This window comes from Balaenoptera ricei, chromosome 17 (assembly GCF_028023285.1).
Source record: "Balaenoptera ricei isolate mBalRic1 chromosome 17, mBalRic1.hap2, whole genome shotgun sequence".
NCBI classification, from domain to species: Eukaryota; Metazoa; Chordata; class Mammalia; order Artiodactyla; family Balaenopteridae; genus Balaenoptera; species Balaenoptera ricei.
Window position 1 is genome coordinate 1,544,961 of NC_082655.1, and position 18,535 is coordinate 1,563,495.

Here is an 18,535-nt window from a genome sequence, read left to right on the forward strand (position 1 = left end):
GATACACTTCCAAAGCCCCAGCCCTGGCCCCAGGGCCCCTAGTCAACAAGGACCCTCTTCCCCTCTGCTGTTGGCCTGTCCTCCAAATGTGGACCGAGAGCCTCCCCTCCCCCTGCCCAGCTGGGGTGCATCTCCCTGAAGTGGACACAGAAGTCCCCATGCCCCTGGGGCAGCCACATGCAACCCAGATGCCCTTGACCATCCTGAACACCCCTTCTCTCTCTCTCCCCCCCACCACACTCACACACACACACACAGTGCCAAGTGTGTCAGACCACGCCCAGGCACCCCATCCTGCCTCCGCAGCCCCCCGCCCTGCTCCAGGGCCCCAGCCAGCCACTTAGGACCACTGGCTGGACCTGCCCAGGCCCAGACCATCTGCGTGCACCATTTCCTATCTGTGGTCCCACCCGGGAACTTGTCCTGTCTGGCAATGCTCAGCTCAGACACCTAACACGATCCCCCAACCTCCCCTGCCCCCAACCCCTCAGGACCTGTGCAAACACCTCTTACACGAAGAGAAACAGACATTCTGTGCGGGTGCCCATCTGCCCCCCACGTGGCCACTGGCTCAGGACAGGCATGAGGCACGGCCCATCAGTCCCCAAGGCCCTCAGGCTGCCCGGAAAGGTGGAAAGGGCCAAGGCCTCAGCCGACCACCCTGGCAGCAAACCGCTGACCTGCTCCCCGCCTCTCCAGCCCCACTGTCCCATCGCTGAATGCCTCTTGCAAACCCAGCTGCTTCCAACTGCTCTTCTGTCCCAGGTCCCACTGCTGGCCCTCATGGGCAGGTGGTCAGAGCACAGACACCACCCACCCCTCCATCACTCACCTGCCTTACATCCCAGGGGTCCCACTCCCTGCCCTCTTGGAGCAGCCTGCGGAACAGCCCCTATGCTCCCCCTGGCCCCCCACGCATCAAGGCCCACTGACCTCTGACCCCCCTGGCACCCACACCCTGCCCAGTGACCCCAGGAGCCTGGGGGCCCAGACCCAGAGTCTGGGGCATGACCTCCCAAGTCCCTGTGGAAAGCTGCAGATGAGAAGAGGACCAGGGCTGGAGGGGCTTGGGGCAGCTCCTTTCTGGCCTCGACCCCATGTTCTGTGGAATGGGGACAGCATTCCAGCCTGCCAGCGTGCTCCCCAAGCTCAGCCAACAAGCCCGACAGCCCCCCACACCAGAAAACACCCCTGGGGGACCAGGGCTTCGGAAATGAGGACTCCCCAGCCAGCTCACGTTTGAGACCCTTTACTCTTGGGCTTTCTTTAAACAAACAGAAAAACTGCAGTGTTCCCACGGTGGCTGAGGCAGATGACACTGTGGGGACAGGGGAGGCATGAGGGGTGCGGCTGTGCTCCTGGCTCCAGCTGGCAGCGGGGTCGTGGGCTGGGTGGCAAGGGGGCAGTCCTGGGCCCCAGCTGCTCTGGCCTGCCCCGTGGGCCGGAGGGGGCAGCTGCAGGGGCACAGGTGAGTGGGCACCCTGCCCTGGGCAGCCCCCACACAGGAAAGCACCAATCCCACACCCAGAGCCCTGACCTCTGTCCCCAGCCAGCCAGGGACAAGGCCCACCTGCTTTGCCCTCAGCGCTCCTGGAGGCTCCGGGCCAGTGCCTGCTTCTCTCCAGGCCTCCCTTTCCCCAGCTGCAAGGCGGGAGACTGGGCAGGAGTGGGAGCCCTCGGCCGGTGACGCCATCAGGGAGCCCCAAGAGCAGCTGCCAGGACAGAGCCACTCAAGCAAAACCAAGAAGACCCTCTCCAGCCTCAGCCCACTGAGGGAAGCAGCTCTCTGCGCAGGAAGGAAAAAAGTCAACAGCGGGGCAGAATGTCAGGCAAGGACAGCCCCAGCAGGAGGGCAGACAACTGAGGTGTTGTAGGCCCAGAGAGGGCAGGACCCCCTCCCCCACCGTCACACAGCACAGTCCTATGGGCACTGATGGGTGCAGATGGGTGAGGGCACCCAGGCAGAATCCCACTCCCCAATCCCTCCTCAGCAGCAGGCCCCAACTAGGACACCCTCAGCTACGACAGTTCACCACCTCCACTGGAGCCCCTGTGCCATCTGACCTGCACTGGCCCCAGCACACTCTCCAGGGCCACAAGCCTCTGCTGCAGGACCTGCCCCCATCCCGGGAGCCTGGTGGCCAGGCCTCCCTCCTGCGTGCCCTTGGGTCAGTCTGCCTGACCCCTAGTCTGCCAGACTCTGCCCTGGGCCTCCCCTTCCCTCACTCGCAGCCAGAGGGATCTGCCTTGAAATGCTGCTCTGACCCTTCCCAGCTCCTTGCTGCGCCCGAATCAGGCCCCCAGGCCCCCAGGCCCCGGCCCCGGCCAGCCCCAGCCCCGCCTCCAGGACTGCTTGGGCCTCACCCCCACGGCAGCTCGGACTCCAAGCTCTGGTGCTCAGGGCAACTCTAGCCAGACCCCTGCTCCAGGCACTCTCCCCCAACGCGACACATGGACACGGGGCTGCACCTGCTGGGTGGGCCACCCCCAAACCCCGCTGCCTGCATGCCAAGGGCCCTGGGCCTCCCAGTTTGCCCATCGTCATCATCCTGAGCGCACAGCTGGTCTGGGTGCCTGTGTCACCCGCATCCCGTGCTCCGCGTGGGATGGGGCGTAGAGGGGCATCGATAATGGGGGCGGGGGAGGGCCTCGAGCGTGTGAAGGGGGCTGGGCCGGCCGCAAGGCCACTCCAGCTCAGAGAGAGCCCAGCCCGGCCGGCCCATTCTGCGCTCTCTGCCTCCTGGCAGGCGGGGAAGGGTGGGCAACTGCCCCCAGGTCAAGGCTGGTGGGCAGGGCGGGAAGGCTGCGGTGCTCACTGGTCCTTTACAGCGTGGCCGAGCCCGCTCCCGGCCCGGAGCAGCTGGCTGCTGGCCTCGTTGTAGGCGATCCAGTGCTGCAGGTCGGCTGGCAGCTCAGGGGGCTCCACCTGCGGGGGAAGACGAGGGTGAGGCTCCCACGGGCCACCCGCTGCCGTGGGGACCAGCAGGGCCGGGGCGGGGGGGACAGCCAGCTTGCGGTCTTCACACCTCTGGACCTCGGCTCACACCGTTCCCCAGCCCCAGCCCCCTCCCTGACACCCTCCCAGGCCCCGCAGTGCTGGCTCCTCCCCATCCCAGCTCTCAGGACACCACGCCCCTTAATCAGCCCTGTCTCCCCGACTGGGTCACGACTGAGGGGCAAGAACCTCTGAGGCCAGCTGGTTGGAGGGGGTGACAGGAGACGGGAGACCCAGAGCAGCCAGAGGCAGGGCAGGGGGTGCGGGGGCAGAAGCGGCGTCGGAGCGGCTCTGCCGGGAGAGCCCAGGACAGGGCCCTGCCTGAGGCCCTCTCTCTCAGCGCGCCAGCAGGAGCCAGACGCCGCCTCCCAGGTCACCTCGGGGCCTCCGCAGCGCGTTCCTGCGCCCCCCTGCTCAGCCACGCCAGCCGCCTCCCTGCAAACTCGGCCACCATTCTGTGATGGGGCAAGGGGCTGGGCCAGGCTGGAGGGCTCCGAGGACTTGCGGGACTCGCAGGGATGAGGGGAGATGCGCACCCACCTCAGGGCATCAGGGAGGCTGGGCAGAGGAGCTCAGAGCCGGGTCACAGGGTAAGTCTGGGCAGAGCTGGGCCTGGCTCTCGGAAGCGTCCTCCTCCCAGCCCAGCTGGAATCACCAGATCCAGGCTTGGCTGTAGCCCAGCTCTCCCTGCAAGGCCGTTCTGCCCCACACCAGCCGTTCAGCATGCAGATCTCTGGGCACTGGGCTCAGCCTGTCCCACACTAAACCCAAGACTGCGCCCGGGACCCTCCCGGCCCAGGGGCTCAGGCCGGCTGACTCCTGGCCATCTGTGGCCGAGCGTCCTCGCCATGCCATGGTATGGGCCCCCTCGCCTCTCATGTGGATCTCACCCATCAACCCACGCCTGACCACCCTCCCCTGCAGGAAAGTGGCCCTGGCTCCCTCTCCTCCGCCTTTTGCTCGCAGCTCTCAGCCCATCGATTTAAAGCCTCGATGGCCGTCCCCTCCCAGCCTCCTGACGCATGAAGGGACATACAGAGCACCTCTGTGGGTGTGGGGTGGGAGGGATCCAGGCCCTCTGGGGGCGTCCCTGACTCAAAGAGACAGAAAACCAGGGGACTGGGCCTGTGGCCCACTGTGCAGCCTTAAGCAGTTCGCATTGCCCCTCTGAGCCTCAGTTTCCCCACCTCCGATATAAAGGAAAGGCTAGCCTCTCGTGATTAACGTGTGGCTGTGTCCCTCCTCTGCTCCTGTCAAGGGCCAGAGAGGGCAGCACCCTGCCTGAGGGCACCCTGGGGCCCAGCGGGCCCTGGCTTTGGCATGGAGGCTCCAAGCATGTTTTTAGGAACGTGCCTGCAGCAGGAGCCTGCCCTGGCAACCAGCACCGCAGCAGCGTCCCCAGGGCCCAGGTGCCACGCTGCAGCAGCAGGCCGTGCTGGGAGGAGCAGGCCCTGGGGAGGGGCCTTGAGCCCCAGGCAGGTGCTGCAGCCTTCTTTTCTCCAACTGGAAAAGGCAGAAGGGCTTGCAGCTCTATAGGGCTCAGGGCTCACCCCTAACTCAGGTGATGGTGACCCAGCCCCTCAGGTCTAAGCTGGGTGAAGGAGGTCTCAGGTCCTTGAGAACTCCCAGCAACCTCCTCTCACTAACGCCCCAGCCCCCATCTCCCCACCCCACCCCCACCTGGCTTCCATGCTACATTCAGAACCAAGGACCAGTGAGGCCGGCTCCGCACTCCAAGCCACACTTAGACTCTTTGGGAGACGCCTGGTCTGGCCTTCCCCGTTCTGGAAAAGGCGTATCGTGGGGCAGGGAGCCTTGAGGGATTAATAAGGGATGGCAGGAGGGGAGCATGCTGAGTCCGACTACAGAGAGTTGATGAGGGGACCCTGAGAGGTCCCAAGAAAAATGGCATCAGTGAAGAAGGCCCTGGGTCCAAAGAAAAGGGCTGGAGCGGTACTCGGCCGGACAGGGGCACCCCAAAAGGGGTAGGCGGCAGGCCTTCCACAGGGGCGGGGGGCAGGGACCAGGAGTCCGCAGGGTCCAGCGGGAGGAGTGCGCTCGGGGCGGGGGACGCTTACCCTGCGCTTGCACAGGTGCTGCACGACGCGCTCCGGCGAGGTGCCCAGCACGTGCTGGCGGGAGCGCAGCAGCGCGCACACGAAGCCGTCGCGCAGGCTGATGAAGCGCGCCTCCAGGTAGAAGGCGCGGTCGTCCCAGCCCAGCAGGCGGGTGCGCACCTCGAACGGCTCGAGCAGACGCAGAGAGCGGCGGTAGCGCGCGCACGAAGCTGCCAGCACGGCGCGCGCCCCGAGCGCGCGCAGAGCCCCGAGCACGCCGCAGCGGGCCAGGTGCGCGGCGCGCGCCACGTCGGCCTCGCGCAGGTAGCGCGCGTTGTTCATGTGCAGCAGCAGGTCCAAGTCCGAGGGCAGCACGCGGCCCGCGTAGCTCTGCTCAGCCAGCAGGTCACGGACGCGGGGCTGCAGCAGGCGCGCGCGCAGTACGGCGCACGGCACGCGCACCAGGTACCAGCCGTCCAGCAGCGCGAAGTAGGCGAGCGCCAGGGCCAGCACCGCCATGAGCAGCCCCAGCATCGCGGCGGCGGCGGCAGCGGCGGGCGCAGGGGTGCTGCGGAGCCCTCGGCGCTGGTACCGACAGTGCGCGCGGCTGTGCAGCCCTGACACCCCAGCTCTACCGGCCAGCCTGGGAACCGTTGAGCGCAGCGCGGCCGGAGCGAACCATCTCGCGAGGCTGGCTGAGGGGGGAGACGCGCCGGAGGCCTGCGCGGAGCCCCGCCCCCCGCCCCGGGCCCCCCTCCCCGCTCTCAGTGGTCCGTCCTACCCCCGCCGCCCGCGCCGCTTTTGCTTTCCCCGGAGTGGGCGGGGTATAGGGCGGCGCGCCGAGCACCACAGCGGCATCTGGCGGTCACGCCCCGCGCTGCAGGCGCGGGAGCGTTCCGGGTCTCCCCCAGCGTTGCCCGCCCTCTGGGAGCGGGAGCCCCTCGCGCCTTTCCCTGGCTCTTGAAGACTTGGAGTGACCCCGGAGATTCCGCCTCTGATCTGGGAGGGTCAAAGTCTCCAGCACTTCCCCGGCCTAGGCTGTGGAATTTGGCAGGACACATGGACATAGGCCGGTCCCTAGCGGCGCTGCTTGGAGGCTGCTGGAAACCGACCCTCCTCTACTCCAGAACCACCAGGGGCTGGCTCCCCACTTTCGCAGGGCGACAGCCCCATATGCGGCGGGTTCAGGGAGTATCTCAGTCTGGCTCCAATACACCTTTTCAGTCTCAGCCTGTAACCTCATTAACCCTCCCCCCACATTCACCACTTCCTCCCCAAAGGTCCTGATAACCGCAACCTCATTTCCAAGCATTCCCACCCTTTGCACTTTTTGAAGCGGGAGCAAATAATGTCCCGGATGGAGAGGGAGGAGTCAGTAAATGTAAATGACTCAGCAACCGATTCAAAGGCCTTGCCTTAGGCACTTGGGACGCCTGGCCTGGCGGACTGCCACGCACAGTAGGTGTCCTGTCCCTCTTTTCTGCGAGGCCGGGAGGGAAGGCCCAGAGAAGGCCCGGCCGGCCTCCAGGCCTCTCCAACGACGGCGTTTGCCAGTGACCCCGGAGGCCGCCTCCTTAGGTCAGTACTGGAGTCCCGGGATGGGTGGGTTTAAGGAGTGATTGCTGAGGTCCCGAGGCTCTGAGAACGCATCTGGCAGCAGCTGGACTGAGGCAACTGGTCTTTCATCCAGTCCACACCCAGCCTGGGCTCGGGTTGAGGGGTTCTTGAAAGCCCCTGAAGGAGATCCTGGGGTAGCCCTGTTCCACAGTCCACGCTGGGGCTGGGTGGCCTCCCATGCCACATTCACTGTCAGGGCAGAGGCTGAGTTTTTTGCTTTTCTGGCTTTGCTTCTGGGGCCAGCAGCTGGGCAGAGTGGGGTCTGGGTTTTCCTGAGTCCCTGGATCTGCTTGGATACTCCCAGGGACAGGGAACTCGTTTCCTATCAGGGCAGGCCCAGCTGCCCTAGGAAGCCCTGGCGGTAAGAAGGCCCTTCCCGCACATTGCTCACGCGTGTCCGGGTAATGCTCTCCCTGCCCTGGCTTGGCTCTGAGCTGTCTGTCGGGGGTGAGCTAGCTTCTCAGGGCGAATAGAAGAATGACATGTCTTTGGAGCCCCCCTTGGCTGCTCCTCTGAGAACACAGCCTCCTTGTCACCCACCTTGTCCCGTCCCCCCTGGGGAGGGCCCCGAAGCTAGAGACCTGGTTCTGGAGATGTCAGTGAAGTTTGGTGAATGAGAATCCAGCCGGGAGCTTATGAGACCCCTGCCCCCAACTTCCTCACAGCCTGTGCTCCCCCCACCGCCCCGCCCACCTGGCTTCCTTCTGAGCTTCTGCTATCCAGGAGGCCACCCAACACCACACACGCACACGCGCACACACACACACACACACACACACACACACTGCACATGCTGTTGTCTCTGCCAGGGGACCCTCCCTGCCCCATCTACCCCTTTCCTGAATCCCGGACTGGGCTAGATCCCCAGAGCCCTGGTCTCACTCCACTTTTACTCACAGATATGATCCGTAGGCACGGGGGGCTCTCGCCCTGCTAGACCTTGAGGCCAGGAGGCCAGGGCCTGGTCTGTCTCGTTGATTGCTAATCCCAGGGCCAGCGGGATGCCCGGTGCACCGAGGGCGCTCAAAACGTGAATGCTGTAAGGACCAGCGCCTTCTCCGCCCCCCCCCCCCCCACCATCGGGCCGCTTCAGTCCCACACAATGGACGCAGGCATGTTGTGATGGGTCACTGGCAGTTTATTGGGAGTCTGGAAGGAGTCCTGGGCGCGGAACCTCGATCCCTTCCCTCGGCCCTGGCTTGGAGTATCAAGCAGGGTGGAGGAGCAGCGGAGGGGTACTTCTGGGTCCCCTTGGTTCCTCAAGGACTCTCGTGTCCGGGTAGCACCGGGCGTCACCGCCAGAGGCAGGCCCGCAGCCTAAGTTCTAGCGGCTGCCTGCTTGGATTCGAGGCTCCAGAACCAAGAGGAGCAGGGGCTCAGGATGCCGCCCGGCAAACCAGGAGCAGCAGTGAGAGTGGCGGAAACGCGGCGGGCAGCCCCTCCCTGGACCGGGACCCAACCTCGGCCCCGCCCCGGCCCCGCCCAAGCTCCGCCCCGCCCCGCCCCCAGAGCCGCCCCCGGGCCGGGCCCGGCCCGGACGCCAGCAGCGCCCCGCGCGGGGCACGGATCCTGGCGGCAGCAGCTCTGCGAGCCCTTTTGGCCCAGACCGTCCGCGTTCGAGGGCTCGCATGGGTCCGCGCACACCTTGGTCACCACCACAGTGCCACGAAGGGGTAGCCTGCGGGCGGGACAGAACCAGGGTCGCGAGGGAGCAGACCTGTTGGTCCGCAGTGCGAGCTGGGGGGCCGGCCACCTGAAACTCAGTTCCGTAAAAAGGGGGCGGTCTCCCTAACAGAGGGTAGCTCTATCGCAGGCCTGGGGGAGACCGACTCGATTACTCCTGTGCTAGGGTTCTTTTCTGGGTGCTGTCTGCCCAGGGCGAGTCCTGAGCCAGCGTCCCTGGTGAGGCAGGCCTGGGCCCCCAGGGCGCGTGTTGACGTTCAGGCAGCGGGCCACGGTGGTGGTCCAGGCACCGGGCACAGGCGAGCTGCTCACCCGAGGGCTGCCCCAACACCCCACAGCTTTTGTGGGGTGGATGGATGGGGTCCCAGCTCTGCGCCCTGCAGCTGTGGGCGCTTGGGCAAGAGCTCTGCGTCTCTCCTGACTCAGGAAGGGCCCCCTGGGGTACTCCAGGACTGCACAGCACCCACCGGAGACCCACTCTCCTTCCCATCTAGCTTGACTCTCTGCTGCAGCTGGAGTCCAGTGGGGAGGGTGGGGACATCCCCAGGGAGCCGGACCAGTCATCAACCTCAGCCCCCCGAGGGGCCGGAGAGATGGTCCGGCCGAGCCAGAGTCCTCAGGGGAGGAAAGCCCAGGGCTGGGTGTGGCTGGGAGCTGGGGCCAGGGCGGGAGATAACCACTCAGGGGCCTGATTTGGGGTGGGCAGGAGCCTTCTGTGTGACCCCAGGTCAGCTCCTTCACCTCTCTGAGCCTCTTTCAACCGGGGTTGGAATGCAGCCTCACCAGTTCTAACTAACTGTGTGATCTTGGGCAAGTTGCTTCACCTCTCTCTGCCTCGGGTTCCTCCTCTGCACAGCCCTGCCCCCAAGGGGGGAGGAATGAATGAATGACTGCATGGGAGGCGGCAGAGGAGTGCCCGGCCCGTGGTGAGCGCTACGCCATGTCTGCTCTTGTCATCACCGATTACTAGAGATGCAGACAGACCAGGACAGTATCTCTCCCACGGAAGATGCTCAGCAAGTGGCATCTTAAAAACAAAGACACGTCGGTCTGTCCGGAGGATCATCTCAACCACCACGGGGTGTCTAGTCCTTACCAAGGAGAGATAGAGGTTTAGAAAAAAAAAAGCCGCTTCCTGAAGAGAGTGTGACCAGGTGTGTAAACTCACAGGATGCTCCTTATTCTTGCACAAGAAGCATCAGCATGAGGGTGAAAATGGGGCCGGATACCATCCTAGGGCTCGGGGAGAGGGTTCTGCACTTGCTCTTTCTTGCTTTCGCATAGTTTCTGACGATGAAATGGTGTGGGGTGGAGCGGTGGGGATCCCAGTCCAGACCCTGCGTTGGGCCGGCTGAGGGACCCTGGGCTGCCCCTGCAGGTGGCCCCCGTGCTGTCCTCACCCTTGGAGAGGCAGAGCCCCCGTCAGCCCTCCGTCCTGCAGGAGGGGGAGACCTCTGCCCCGAGGTGCTGGGTCAGGAGCAGAACAGGCTCCTGGGCCGCCCGGGGCCTGTCCCTGTTCTGGAGGCTCAAGGCTGCGTGACCTCAGGGATGGCTCAGGAGGCGAGGGGAGGCCCCGGGTTACAGGGCCTGGGGAGCGCGGTCAGGCCTCCCACCTGCCGTCTCTCTCCTCTCATGTTGACCCAAAGAATTCAAACCACTGGGGCCCAGGGCACCTCACCTCCATGAGCCTCGGCCCCAGGGCAGCGCACCCCTCCACAGGGAGGCGCTAAGGTGTGGGTTGCCGTGGGCTCTGAGTGTGGAGACCTCTGGTCTCCTCTGCCCTCCCGACGTCACCACCCGGGGCACTGGGCTGCCTGGGGCTCCCTGTGCCCTGGCCTGGACTCTGGTGAGCGTGACCCCACCCCACCTGCTGCTGTGCCAACCTGGAGGGTCCCTCCAGGACCCGGGTTCTAATCCTGCCTCATCCACCGCCCAGCGCCTGGTGTGGGCTGGAAGCACCGTCCTGTGCAGGCAGGTCTCACCCAGGCCCCGGCCCTCCTGAGCCCTGGCGCCCGAGGGCAGGGGCCAGCTGGGTTTTCAGAAGGACTTTCCCAGGTATGAAAGAGGCCAGGCAGGGGCCGTGTCCCCTGGGGCTCCCCCAGGCCTCACAGTTAGTTACCCCGGAAGGAGCCCCAAGCATGCGATGGGAGCATCCTAGAGAGGGGAGGGTCCCGCGCTCGGGGTTGGGGAACTGGCTCAGCACTGGAGACCCTCTTGTACAGTTTGAATTTTTTGCTCTGGGTGTGAAGCCCTTACAACAAACAAAATAAGAAATTGAAGAAACAGACAGAGGTGCTGTCCTCAAGCTGAAGGGGGAGGACAGGGCAGGGGTCTGGCGGCCTCATGCAGCAGCAGCCCCTGCCACCCAGAAATGTCTCCATGCCTTGAAGTCTCTGGGTCAGTCCTCACAGCAGAGATGGGTCCCAGTGAGCATCTGAGGCTCAGAGAGGTTGAGCAACATGTGTGAGGCCACACAGCAAGAGCCGGGAGGCCCCAGGGACGCGGCCTTGCAGCGATGTCCTCCCTTCCAGGAGTCAGACATTTGCTCCTGCCCTGGCCGGAGCCAAGGGCACGGCCACAGCCACAGACGTGGCCCCAGGTGGCAACGCTTCACAGCCCTGGACCCCAACCTTGACCTCAGCCTGCGGGCATGCAAGGACAGACTCACTGCAACCAAGCCCATGGACCTTTATTAAGGGCCTACTGTGTGCTGGGGTTGCTGCCCCAGGACCCCCATGAACATGGGGAGCTAGTCCCCCCTCCAAGCTTCGTCTCTTGGGGCTCCCAGGACCTCACACCCCTGACCCTAATTCTACTCGGAATGTTTCCTCTCAGCCTTTTCGGGGCCCTCCTGAGAGCCTGCTTCATGCTGGGTGCGGGGGACACCACAGGCAGGACCTGGCTCAGCTCGTGGCGGGGGCAGGCAGGGAAGGCTTCCTGGAGGAAGAGGTGCCTGAGTGAAGGTTAAGGGGTGGGTCGGAATATTGGGAAGGGGTCTGCTGGGCCATCTGCACGCTGTTCCACATCACAGAGCGCAGCCTGCTGGGCGGTGGGAGCTGGGCAGGAGTCCTGGAGGGAGCCAGGGAGGGCTGGAAAGGGCAGAGGGGCATCGCCCGACCTGAGTTAGGGTTCAGAAAGGGCTGTGACTGGACCAGGTGTGTGTGAGGAGTGCCCCCCGGGCCCCTGGGCACCACTGCCCAGCATGGGACACAACAGGGTCCTCCTGGATCCTACAGCTGCCCGGGGCCCCAGAACAGCAGCACGCCAAGAACGGTGAGCGGCGTCAGGGTGACAATGGCCGGCTGCAGGGCGTGGGCCCCGCTGGCGTTGCACAGGTCAGTAGAGCAGCATGTGACGTTTTTCTTGCCCACGTAGTAGTCCTCTGAGTCCACGCAGTGCAAGCTGCAGCCCTTGCTGATGAGGGTCAGGAGATCAACAGCACCTGGGGGAGGCACGGGGACCACTGGGCGAGGGCCGGGCCCTGGATACTCACCCGCCAAATACAGATGGGAAGCTGAGCATCAATATTTATGTGTGGACAGGAGAACAAGTGGGCAGGGGGACAGGTGGACAGAAGGATGGACAGTTCAGCGCAGACGCCTAATCCCAGGCCCTTTGAATCCCTGCCAGTGGAGGGAAGGTGCAGGGCTTCTAGGGGATGGTGCAGGGGGCAGGGCAGGGGCGCAGGGAGGCCTGCGGGGACAGCAGGGCCACTTACGGATGAACTCGGTCCGGCATTGGGTCTCAGAGCGGCTGCAGTTCTGCATGTGCTGGCAGTCCTCGTTGCTGACGCTGGCCTTGCAGGAGTAACACTGCAGGGCGGTGCCTGCAAGGTGGGGGTGGGGTGGAGCTCAGAGGCTGCCCACCCATGCTGCGGGGGGATGGGGGGAGCCTCGTTTTCTCAGCGGTCACACAGAGTAGGGAGCATTGTCTGGTGCACAAGAGCCACAAAGCGGGGGCCCCTCACAGGGAGGGCGCCACGCCCACCCCCTGCTTGCCAGGCCCTGCTACGATGCCCACGCTCCTGAGAGGGACGCACGCTAGGCAGGTGGGGGCAGCAGGCACAGGACCCTTCACACTGCCTCTCAGCATCCCCCTCCCCCCGAGCCGCAGCTGTGAGCCCGTAGGTGCGCCCCTGGCCCGGCCCTGCTCTGTCCCTGGGGGCAGTGGCCCCAGCTGTCGTGACGATTAGGTCTCCTCTGGGTAAAACGATGACGAAGCTGGCATCCATGTCACCTCAGTGCCAACAGGTTCCCCGCGGGTGGCCTGTGCTCGGGCACCGCACACGCCGGCCGACCCGTGTGTTCTCGGGCACCACCATGATCATGCTTTCCAGGAGAGGGAGCTGAGGCTCTGAGAGCTTTACTGATCACCCGGGGACCCTGGGCCAGGAGAGTCCTGGAGCAGTGCAGGCCCACAGCCTACCCCTGCTGCCCCCATCGGAAGCCGGGGCTGGGCCTGGGGAGAAGGGCCCGGTCACTCTTCCCTCCGTCCCTCTGTGGCCCTTCTTCACTTGAGGCTCTTTGCCCCTGTGCCCCCCGCCCACCCCACAGGCTCTCTGCGCATCCCTCCATCCGTCACCCCTCCAGCAGCCAGGCCGGCCCCACGGCGCTAGAGGAGAGACCCCTGCTCTGACCCGCCTGCTCCCGCCTCGGGGGACAGCTAGGAGATGACCCGGTATCCTGGCTGCACCAAGAGCTGCCCCAGGGGGACCTGGGTGGGGTCAAAGCCCCTTCTCCCCGCCTCTGCCTCCCGTCCTTCCGCCCAGCCTGCCCCCACCACCTCCTTCCTCTCTGCCTCTCTGGCCTTCCTCGATCATCCGCCCCCCGCCCCGGCCCTACTCCCCCCACCCCTGCCCCTTGGCCCCCTGTGGTCTCACCTGGCCGCAGGGCCAAGACAGCGGCTAGCAGGGCAAGGAGGACAGCCTTCATGGTGGCGGGTGGGCAGCGGGGAGCAGACCTTGGGCGGCTTTATATGGCTCTGCTGGCTGGGGTGGGGGGGTGGCCGCCCACGGTCAACACCACTAGCTTCCTGGCCGCAGGGCTCCAGGGCGGGGCAGGTCCCAATCTCCAGCCCCCGCCCGGCTGCACCCTCCCGCTCCCTTTGGCCTTCTTTCTGCTTCGGGAAGGCAGAGCCTGCCCGGGGCAGGGGCCATGTCTCAGCCACCCCAGGACGAGGCCCCAGACCGCTTCTCCACCACCTCAGAGGGGCGGCGAGGCCAGAGAAAGGAGACCGCATTCCCCAGATTCACTCACTCCTTCCGTCTTTGAGCCCAGGTTGAGGGCCCCTCCCTCGGCCCCACTGTGCTCTGTGCGGGAGCCATGCTGACCCCTGTGGCTGAGTCCCGCTGGGCTGACAGGCCTCGATCAGACGGCACAGACGATCAGCAGGAAGGAAACGTGGGCTGCAGAGAGGGGGCCTGGTGGGGACCTCCTGGGGAGGCTGCCAGGGTGCGAGGGTGTGGCGCACAGCGTACGGGCCGGAGCTGAGCTGCGGGCCTCACCTTCATGACCTTACTCGATACCCCGCCAACACCGTGGCACTTTAGCTGCAGGGGAATCCGGGAAATGCCGTGTCAGGGGCCTCTGCGGGACGAGGAGGTGACAAGAGCTTGGCACTGGGCCAGACATTCTCCATCCAGACCCAGGCCCCCTCTCCACCCTGTTTGTGTCCTGGGTCCCGTAAGGATCCTATAAAGGCTTCCACTGGCCGAGACCTGAGGGTGAGAGGTTCAGCAGCCAGGCCAGCTGTTCCGCCACACCTGACGCCTGGGCCACCCTGGCAGCAGCTGCTTCCATGTCACCAGCCTTCTCCCATCACAGCGGCTCCAGCCAGCCTCTGGGACTGGCCCTTCCCCTCATTCCTCTGCACCAGGGGGGCCAGTGGCTCCCGGCTGCTGTTGCTCTGGGGGCCATGAGTGGTCCCTGTGGCCCTCTCAACCTGACCCTCCCTTTGTGCCCAGTCTCCCTGGGACCCCTTGGAGTGTCGGCCAGGTGGTAGCAGGCACAGGCTGCACCCACCGCCTGCTGGCCCCAGGGTGTGTCTGGGGGCGAGGAGCTCCTCCCACAGGGGGAGAGGGCCTTTCATTTCCTCAGATCTTCCTGGCCCTGTGGATGGCCTCGTGGAGCATATCTCACTCCTCTCCTTGATTTACCCCCCAGAAAAGGGCCCAGGGCACGTCAGGGGTGGAAAGGACGTTGCCAGGAGCAGGGGCACCAGGGGAAGGGGCTCCCTGGGCCGTAGGGAAGGCCGGGGAGCAGGTGAGTGCCCCGCAGTGGGGGGACGCCTGGGTGCAGGGGTGCCCTGAGACCCAGCCCTCCCGGGATTCACGGCACTCCTGGGGTCTACCCCGACCCCAGCGCCCCGGCTCCCCCCAGGCCGGGCTCTGTCCCTTGGAGCCTGGGGCCCAGAGAGGGAGGAACTTGCTCAAGGTCACACAGAGGTGAGCGTGGCCCCTGCACCGGCACCTTCCTTGCCCACGCTGCCCGCCTGTTACTTTCTCTCTGAACACGCCCCCCCTGCCCCCCCGCCCCCTCAGCTCAGCTGCCTCACGTGGGAAGTAAAATGTTTGTGCCTTCACTGTTCCCTTGTGGGGCTGCCCGTCTGCGCCCCGCCCCCACCCCAGTTCACGGGGAGCTGCGGTGCCCTGGGCCGGGGCCTTTCTTCTCTGTTTTGTGTTCAAGGCACCCAGCACCTAGCACCAGCCTGGAGCACTCATTCTTCAAATATTGACAGTTGCCCGTGTGTTCGTTGATGTGATTTGATATGAAGTGGTTACCGGAAGGCATTGGTTCTCAGATGGGGGCGTCTCCGTGGCCCAGGGGACGTTTGGCGGGGCCTGAAGACATTTTCAGTTGCCCTAATGGGGGTGCTCCTGGCGTCCAGGGGTGCAGGCCGAGAATGCTACTCCACACCCCGCCGTGCACAGCACAGCACCGCAGGGTCCTCGGCTGCCGTCAGGCAGGACCGCCCGGAGCCCCGGCGATGGCGCTGCTTTGCTGGGGTTGGGACCCGCCACTCTCCCTTCCGATTTTTCCCTTTGCGGTGGGAATCTCTGTCCTCGGCCTGTCCCACGGCTGTATTTTGGAGGCACGTAATTTGTCTGGTTGCACAGATTCACAGCCAGAGAGGAATTTGCCAGGATGAATCATACCTGGACTCGGCCATGTCTGATGTAGAGAGGGTCTGGAGGACACCTTGGGCTTTAGGGGTTCGTGTGGACCCTGTAATGAGTTAAGACTCCTGGGCTTATTGGGATGACGGGACTGCACCGTGCATGTGAGAAGGACATGAATTTTGAGGGCCAAGGGCGCAGTGCTATAGGCTGAACTGTGTCCTCCCCTAATTCATATGTTGAAGCCCTAACCCCCAACCTGATGGTTTTCAGAGAGGGGGCCTCAGGGTCGGATGAGGTCATGAGGTTGGGGCCCTCACGATGGGATTCGGTGACCTGAGAAGATGTGGCACCAGCTCTCTCTCTGCCACGCGAGGATACAGTGCGAGGGAACCACCTGCAAACCAGGAAGAGAGTCCCCACCAGAACCTGCCCACCCAGGAACCCTGATCTCAGACTGCCGGGCTCCAGAACTGGGAGAGAAACAAATTCTCTTGTTTATGTCACCCAGACTCTGGTATTTTGTTATGGCAGCCCAAGCTGACCGAGATAGATGACCTAATGGACATGACTCAAATATAGAAGACCACGGCTCTCATGCCCTGTGGACAGTTATTAAACTCCACTCCTAATCACAGTTTGAGCTCTGACCTGGGCCCCAAACTGAGCTCTCACTGGGGTCAAAGTCTAAGCCCCGACCCTGGTCCCATGCTGAGCCCCATCCCGCCACTCGTGCTCTGGGCACGCAGGGAGCCTGAATTGAGCCTGGATCCTTCGGTGGGATCCACCTTCCCGGGAAGGCCCGTAGGGGCGTGGCTCCCCGCAGTCCCTCTGTACAGTGAATGGGGTCGAGGGCTGGCTTCCATGTGACTCGCCCTCAGCCCCTCCTCTCCTCCGCTCTGCAGCCACCTCCTGGGACTCCAGATCTTCCTGTTCTCTTGGCCCTCCGCCTGCCCGCCCATGGGCCCAAACCGGTTGGGTTCCCTGGAGATCCTGCCTGTTCACATAGCTCAGGGACTTCCCTCATCTTGCCAGTGTGCAGCCGGGGCTGCTAGGACTGGTGGTGGGGCTGGGCACTGGGGGGGAGGCAGGCTGTGTGGGGCAGACCCACCTCACAGGGGTTCCTTGCCAACAGACCACTGCCGCCTCCTGGGGCTGCCACATGGCTCCACACTTTAATGGACATCAGTTTTGAATGAATTCATTATTTTATGCAGAATTAATTAAGAAAAATAAAGATGGGGTATTACTGCAAAACCGCAACTGAATTCTCTTCCACATTTGTAGACATTTTCCTTTAGAAAAGTGCATGTATCACCAGGAGGGTAATTGGTGCACTGCCAGATCCCTGACAGACTGGGGACAGCGTCCATGGCGCCGGGCTCCCCATTATAGGTTCTCAAAATTAAAGCCGAGTCTTGCAAGCTCCGACTCTGTGAGCTGTCTGTGTGTGAAAACTGCATGTGGGAGCGACCGTGTGGAATGCGTGTGTGAGGGTGTGTTCCTGGGTGGACAGTGCATGTGGAGGGCGTGTGTAAATGCGTGTCCCACAGCTGAGTGTGCATGCAGGGCACTGAGACCCCGTCCACCTGATCGGTGCACCAGCCCCACACTGTCCGTCCTGGGCTCAGGGGTCTCAGTCCCCAGAGAGCCCTGGTCGCAGAGGTGCCCCTCCTGTGTGTTCCCAAGTCCTCAGGGCCTCGGTGCCTCTCAGGACTGAGCCCCTAGCCGGCCCCCCTTCTCCTGTCCACTCCTCCCTCCCCGAGTGAAGTCGGGGAGCCAGGAGCTCCGGCCACACCCCCAACCCCCAAGTAAAGTCCCCTCTGCTGTGAGAAACCCTCGCCCTGGCTCTGGGGGGACCGGACATCTCTCCACCCGAGGGTCTGGAACCTGGGCTGGGTGCCCAGCGTGGCCCCGGCCAAGGGCCATGGGCAGAGGGACCACAGCACTCAGGAGCCCCGTGGGCTTGGAAGACAGTGAGAGCAGGACCTCGCCAGGCCTGGTGGCCCAGGAGGACCTTTCTGGGATGCCACGGGAGGGGGCGGGGAGGGGCGTCCGCTCAGCCAGACCCTCTCCAAGGCCTTCGGGCTGTGGACAGTCTGGCCTGGTCGGGGGCCTGACCCTGTGCACTGGGGGGATACTTGGGGGAGGGGGCCCTCCATGCCAGGCTTCATGTGACACCAGGGGATGGTCTTCCTTCTTCCGACCCCTTCCTCTCTGCCAGAGTGGACTCAGTCCTGGAGACGAGGCCCGAGGCTCCCAGCGTGATGGTGGGAGCATCGGCCCCAGCAGGTTCTGGGGGGCGCAAGAGATCCGGTGCCCACAAGGTGGCAGCAGAGTGCCATGCGGGGATGAAGCCGGCCTCCCTGGGGTCAACCTCACCAATCCCGGAGACCCCGCTGGCTAAGGGCCCTCCAGTCCGCTGGGGGCAAGGGCAGAAGCCAGGGCCAGGGAAGGCAACAGCGGGTTCAGGGCGGCCTGGGGGGAGTGAGCAGAGGCCAGACGCTGCCTGGATGTGGAGGGCAGAGCGTGGGGGTGGGGGGACAAAGAGTCAGGGATGACTCCGTGTTTTTGGCCGGAGCGATGGAGACGTGGAGCTGCAACTCACTGCGGTGGGTGGTGTGAAGCTGGAGCCCGGCCGGGGGAGGAGTGCGAGCCCAGGTGTAGAAATGCCGGCTCGAGGGTTAGAAGGCTACGTACGTCGTACGTCGGGACGCTGGGTAGGGCACAGGCGGCTAGAGTTTGCAGGCAGGGTCCTGGCAGGAGGCATAAACTTGGGAGCTGCCTGCCTTTGCTGGTAGGAGATCCCATGAGGGGGCGTGGACAGAGAGGAGAGAGCGGAGGGGTGAAGCTGGCCCGTTGGGAATCATTAGGGGAAGGTGAGGAAGGAGGGCCAGGGGTGGTCGTGTCCTGGGAGCCAAGGGAAGAAGGTGAACAAAGAGGGAGAGAACTATGAAAATCTATCCTAGTTCCCTGTTGCTGCTGCAACAGATGACCATAAACTGGGCTTAAAACAACACACATTTATCATCTTACAGTTCTGGAGGTCAGAAGTCTGACACGAGCCTT

General features: G+C 64.3%; 2 protein-coding genes across 3 annotated transcripts; both read right to left on the reverse strand.

Annotated features, from left to right (window-relative positions):
- Positions 1–1,286: 1,286 nt before the first annotated feature.
- On the reverse strand, positions 1,287–5,725 carry THEM6 (thioesterase superfamily member 6). Of its 2 annotated transcripts, none has more exons than XM_059901741.1 (2): positions 5,233–5,725; positions 1,287–2,926 (listed from the first exon to the last, which is right to left on the reverse strand). In XM_059901741.1, exons 1-2 carry the CDS (start codon positions 5,584–5,586, stop codon positions 2,813–2,815), a joined length of 468 nt encoding a protein of 155 aa, XP_059757724.1. In that variant the 5' UTR covers positions 5,587–5,725; the 3' UTR covers positions 1,287–2,812. The 2 variants fall into 2 exon arrangements, with proteins under 2 accessions (XP_059757724.1, XP_059757722.1); XM_059901739.1 differs by having other exon boundaries at positions 5,074–5,725.
- A 5,299-nt stretch (positions 5,726–11,024) lies between these two features.
- PSCA (prostate stem cell antigen) lies at positions 11,025–13,308 on the reverse strand. The gene is made up of 3 exons (XM_059901897.1): positions 13,232–13,308; positions 12,071–12,178; positions 11,025–11,794 (listed from the first exon to the last, which is right to left on the reverse strand). Exons 1-3 carry the CDS (start codon positions 13,281–13,283, stop codon positions 11,583–11,585), a joined length of 372 nt encoding a protein of 123 aa, XP_059757880.1. The 5' UTR covers positions 13,284–13,308; the 3' UTR covers positions 11,025–11,582.
- Between the last annotated feature and the right edge of the window lie 5,227 nt (positions 13,309–18,535).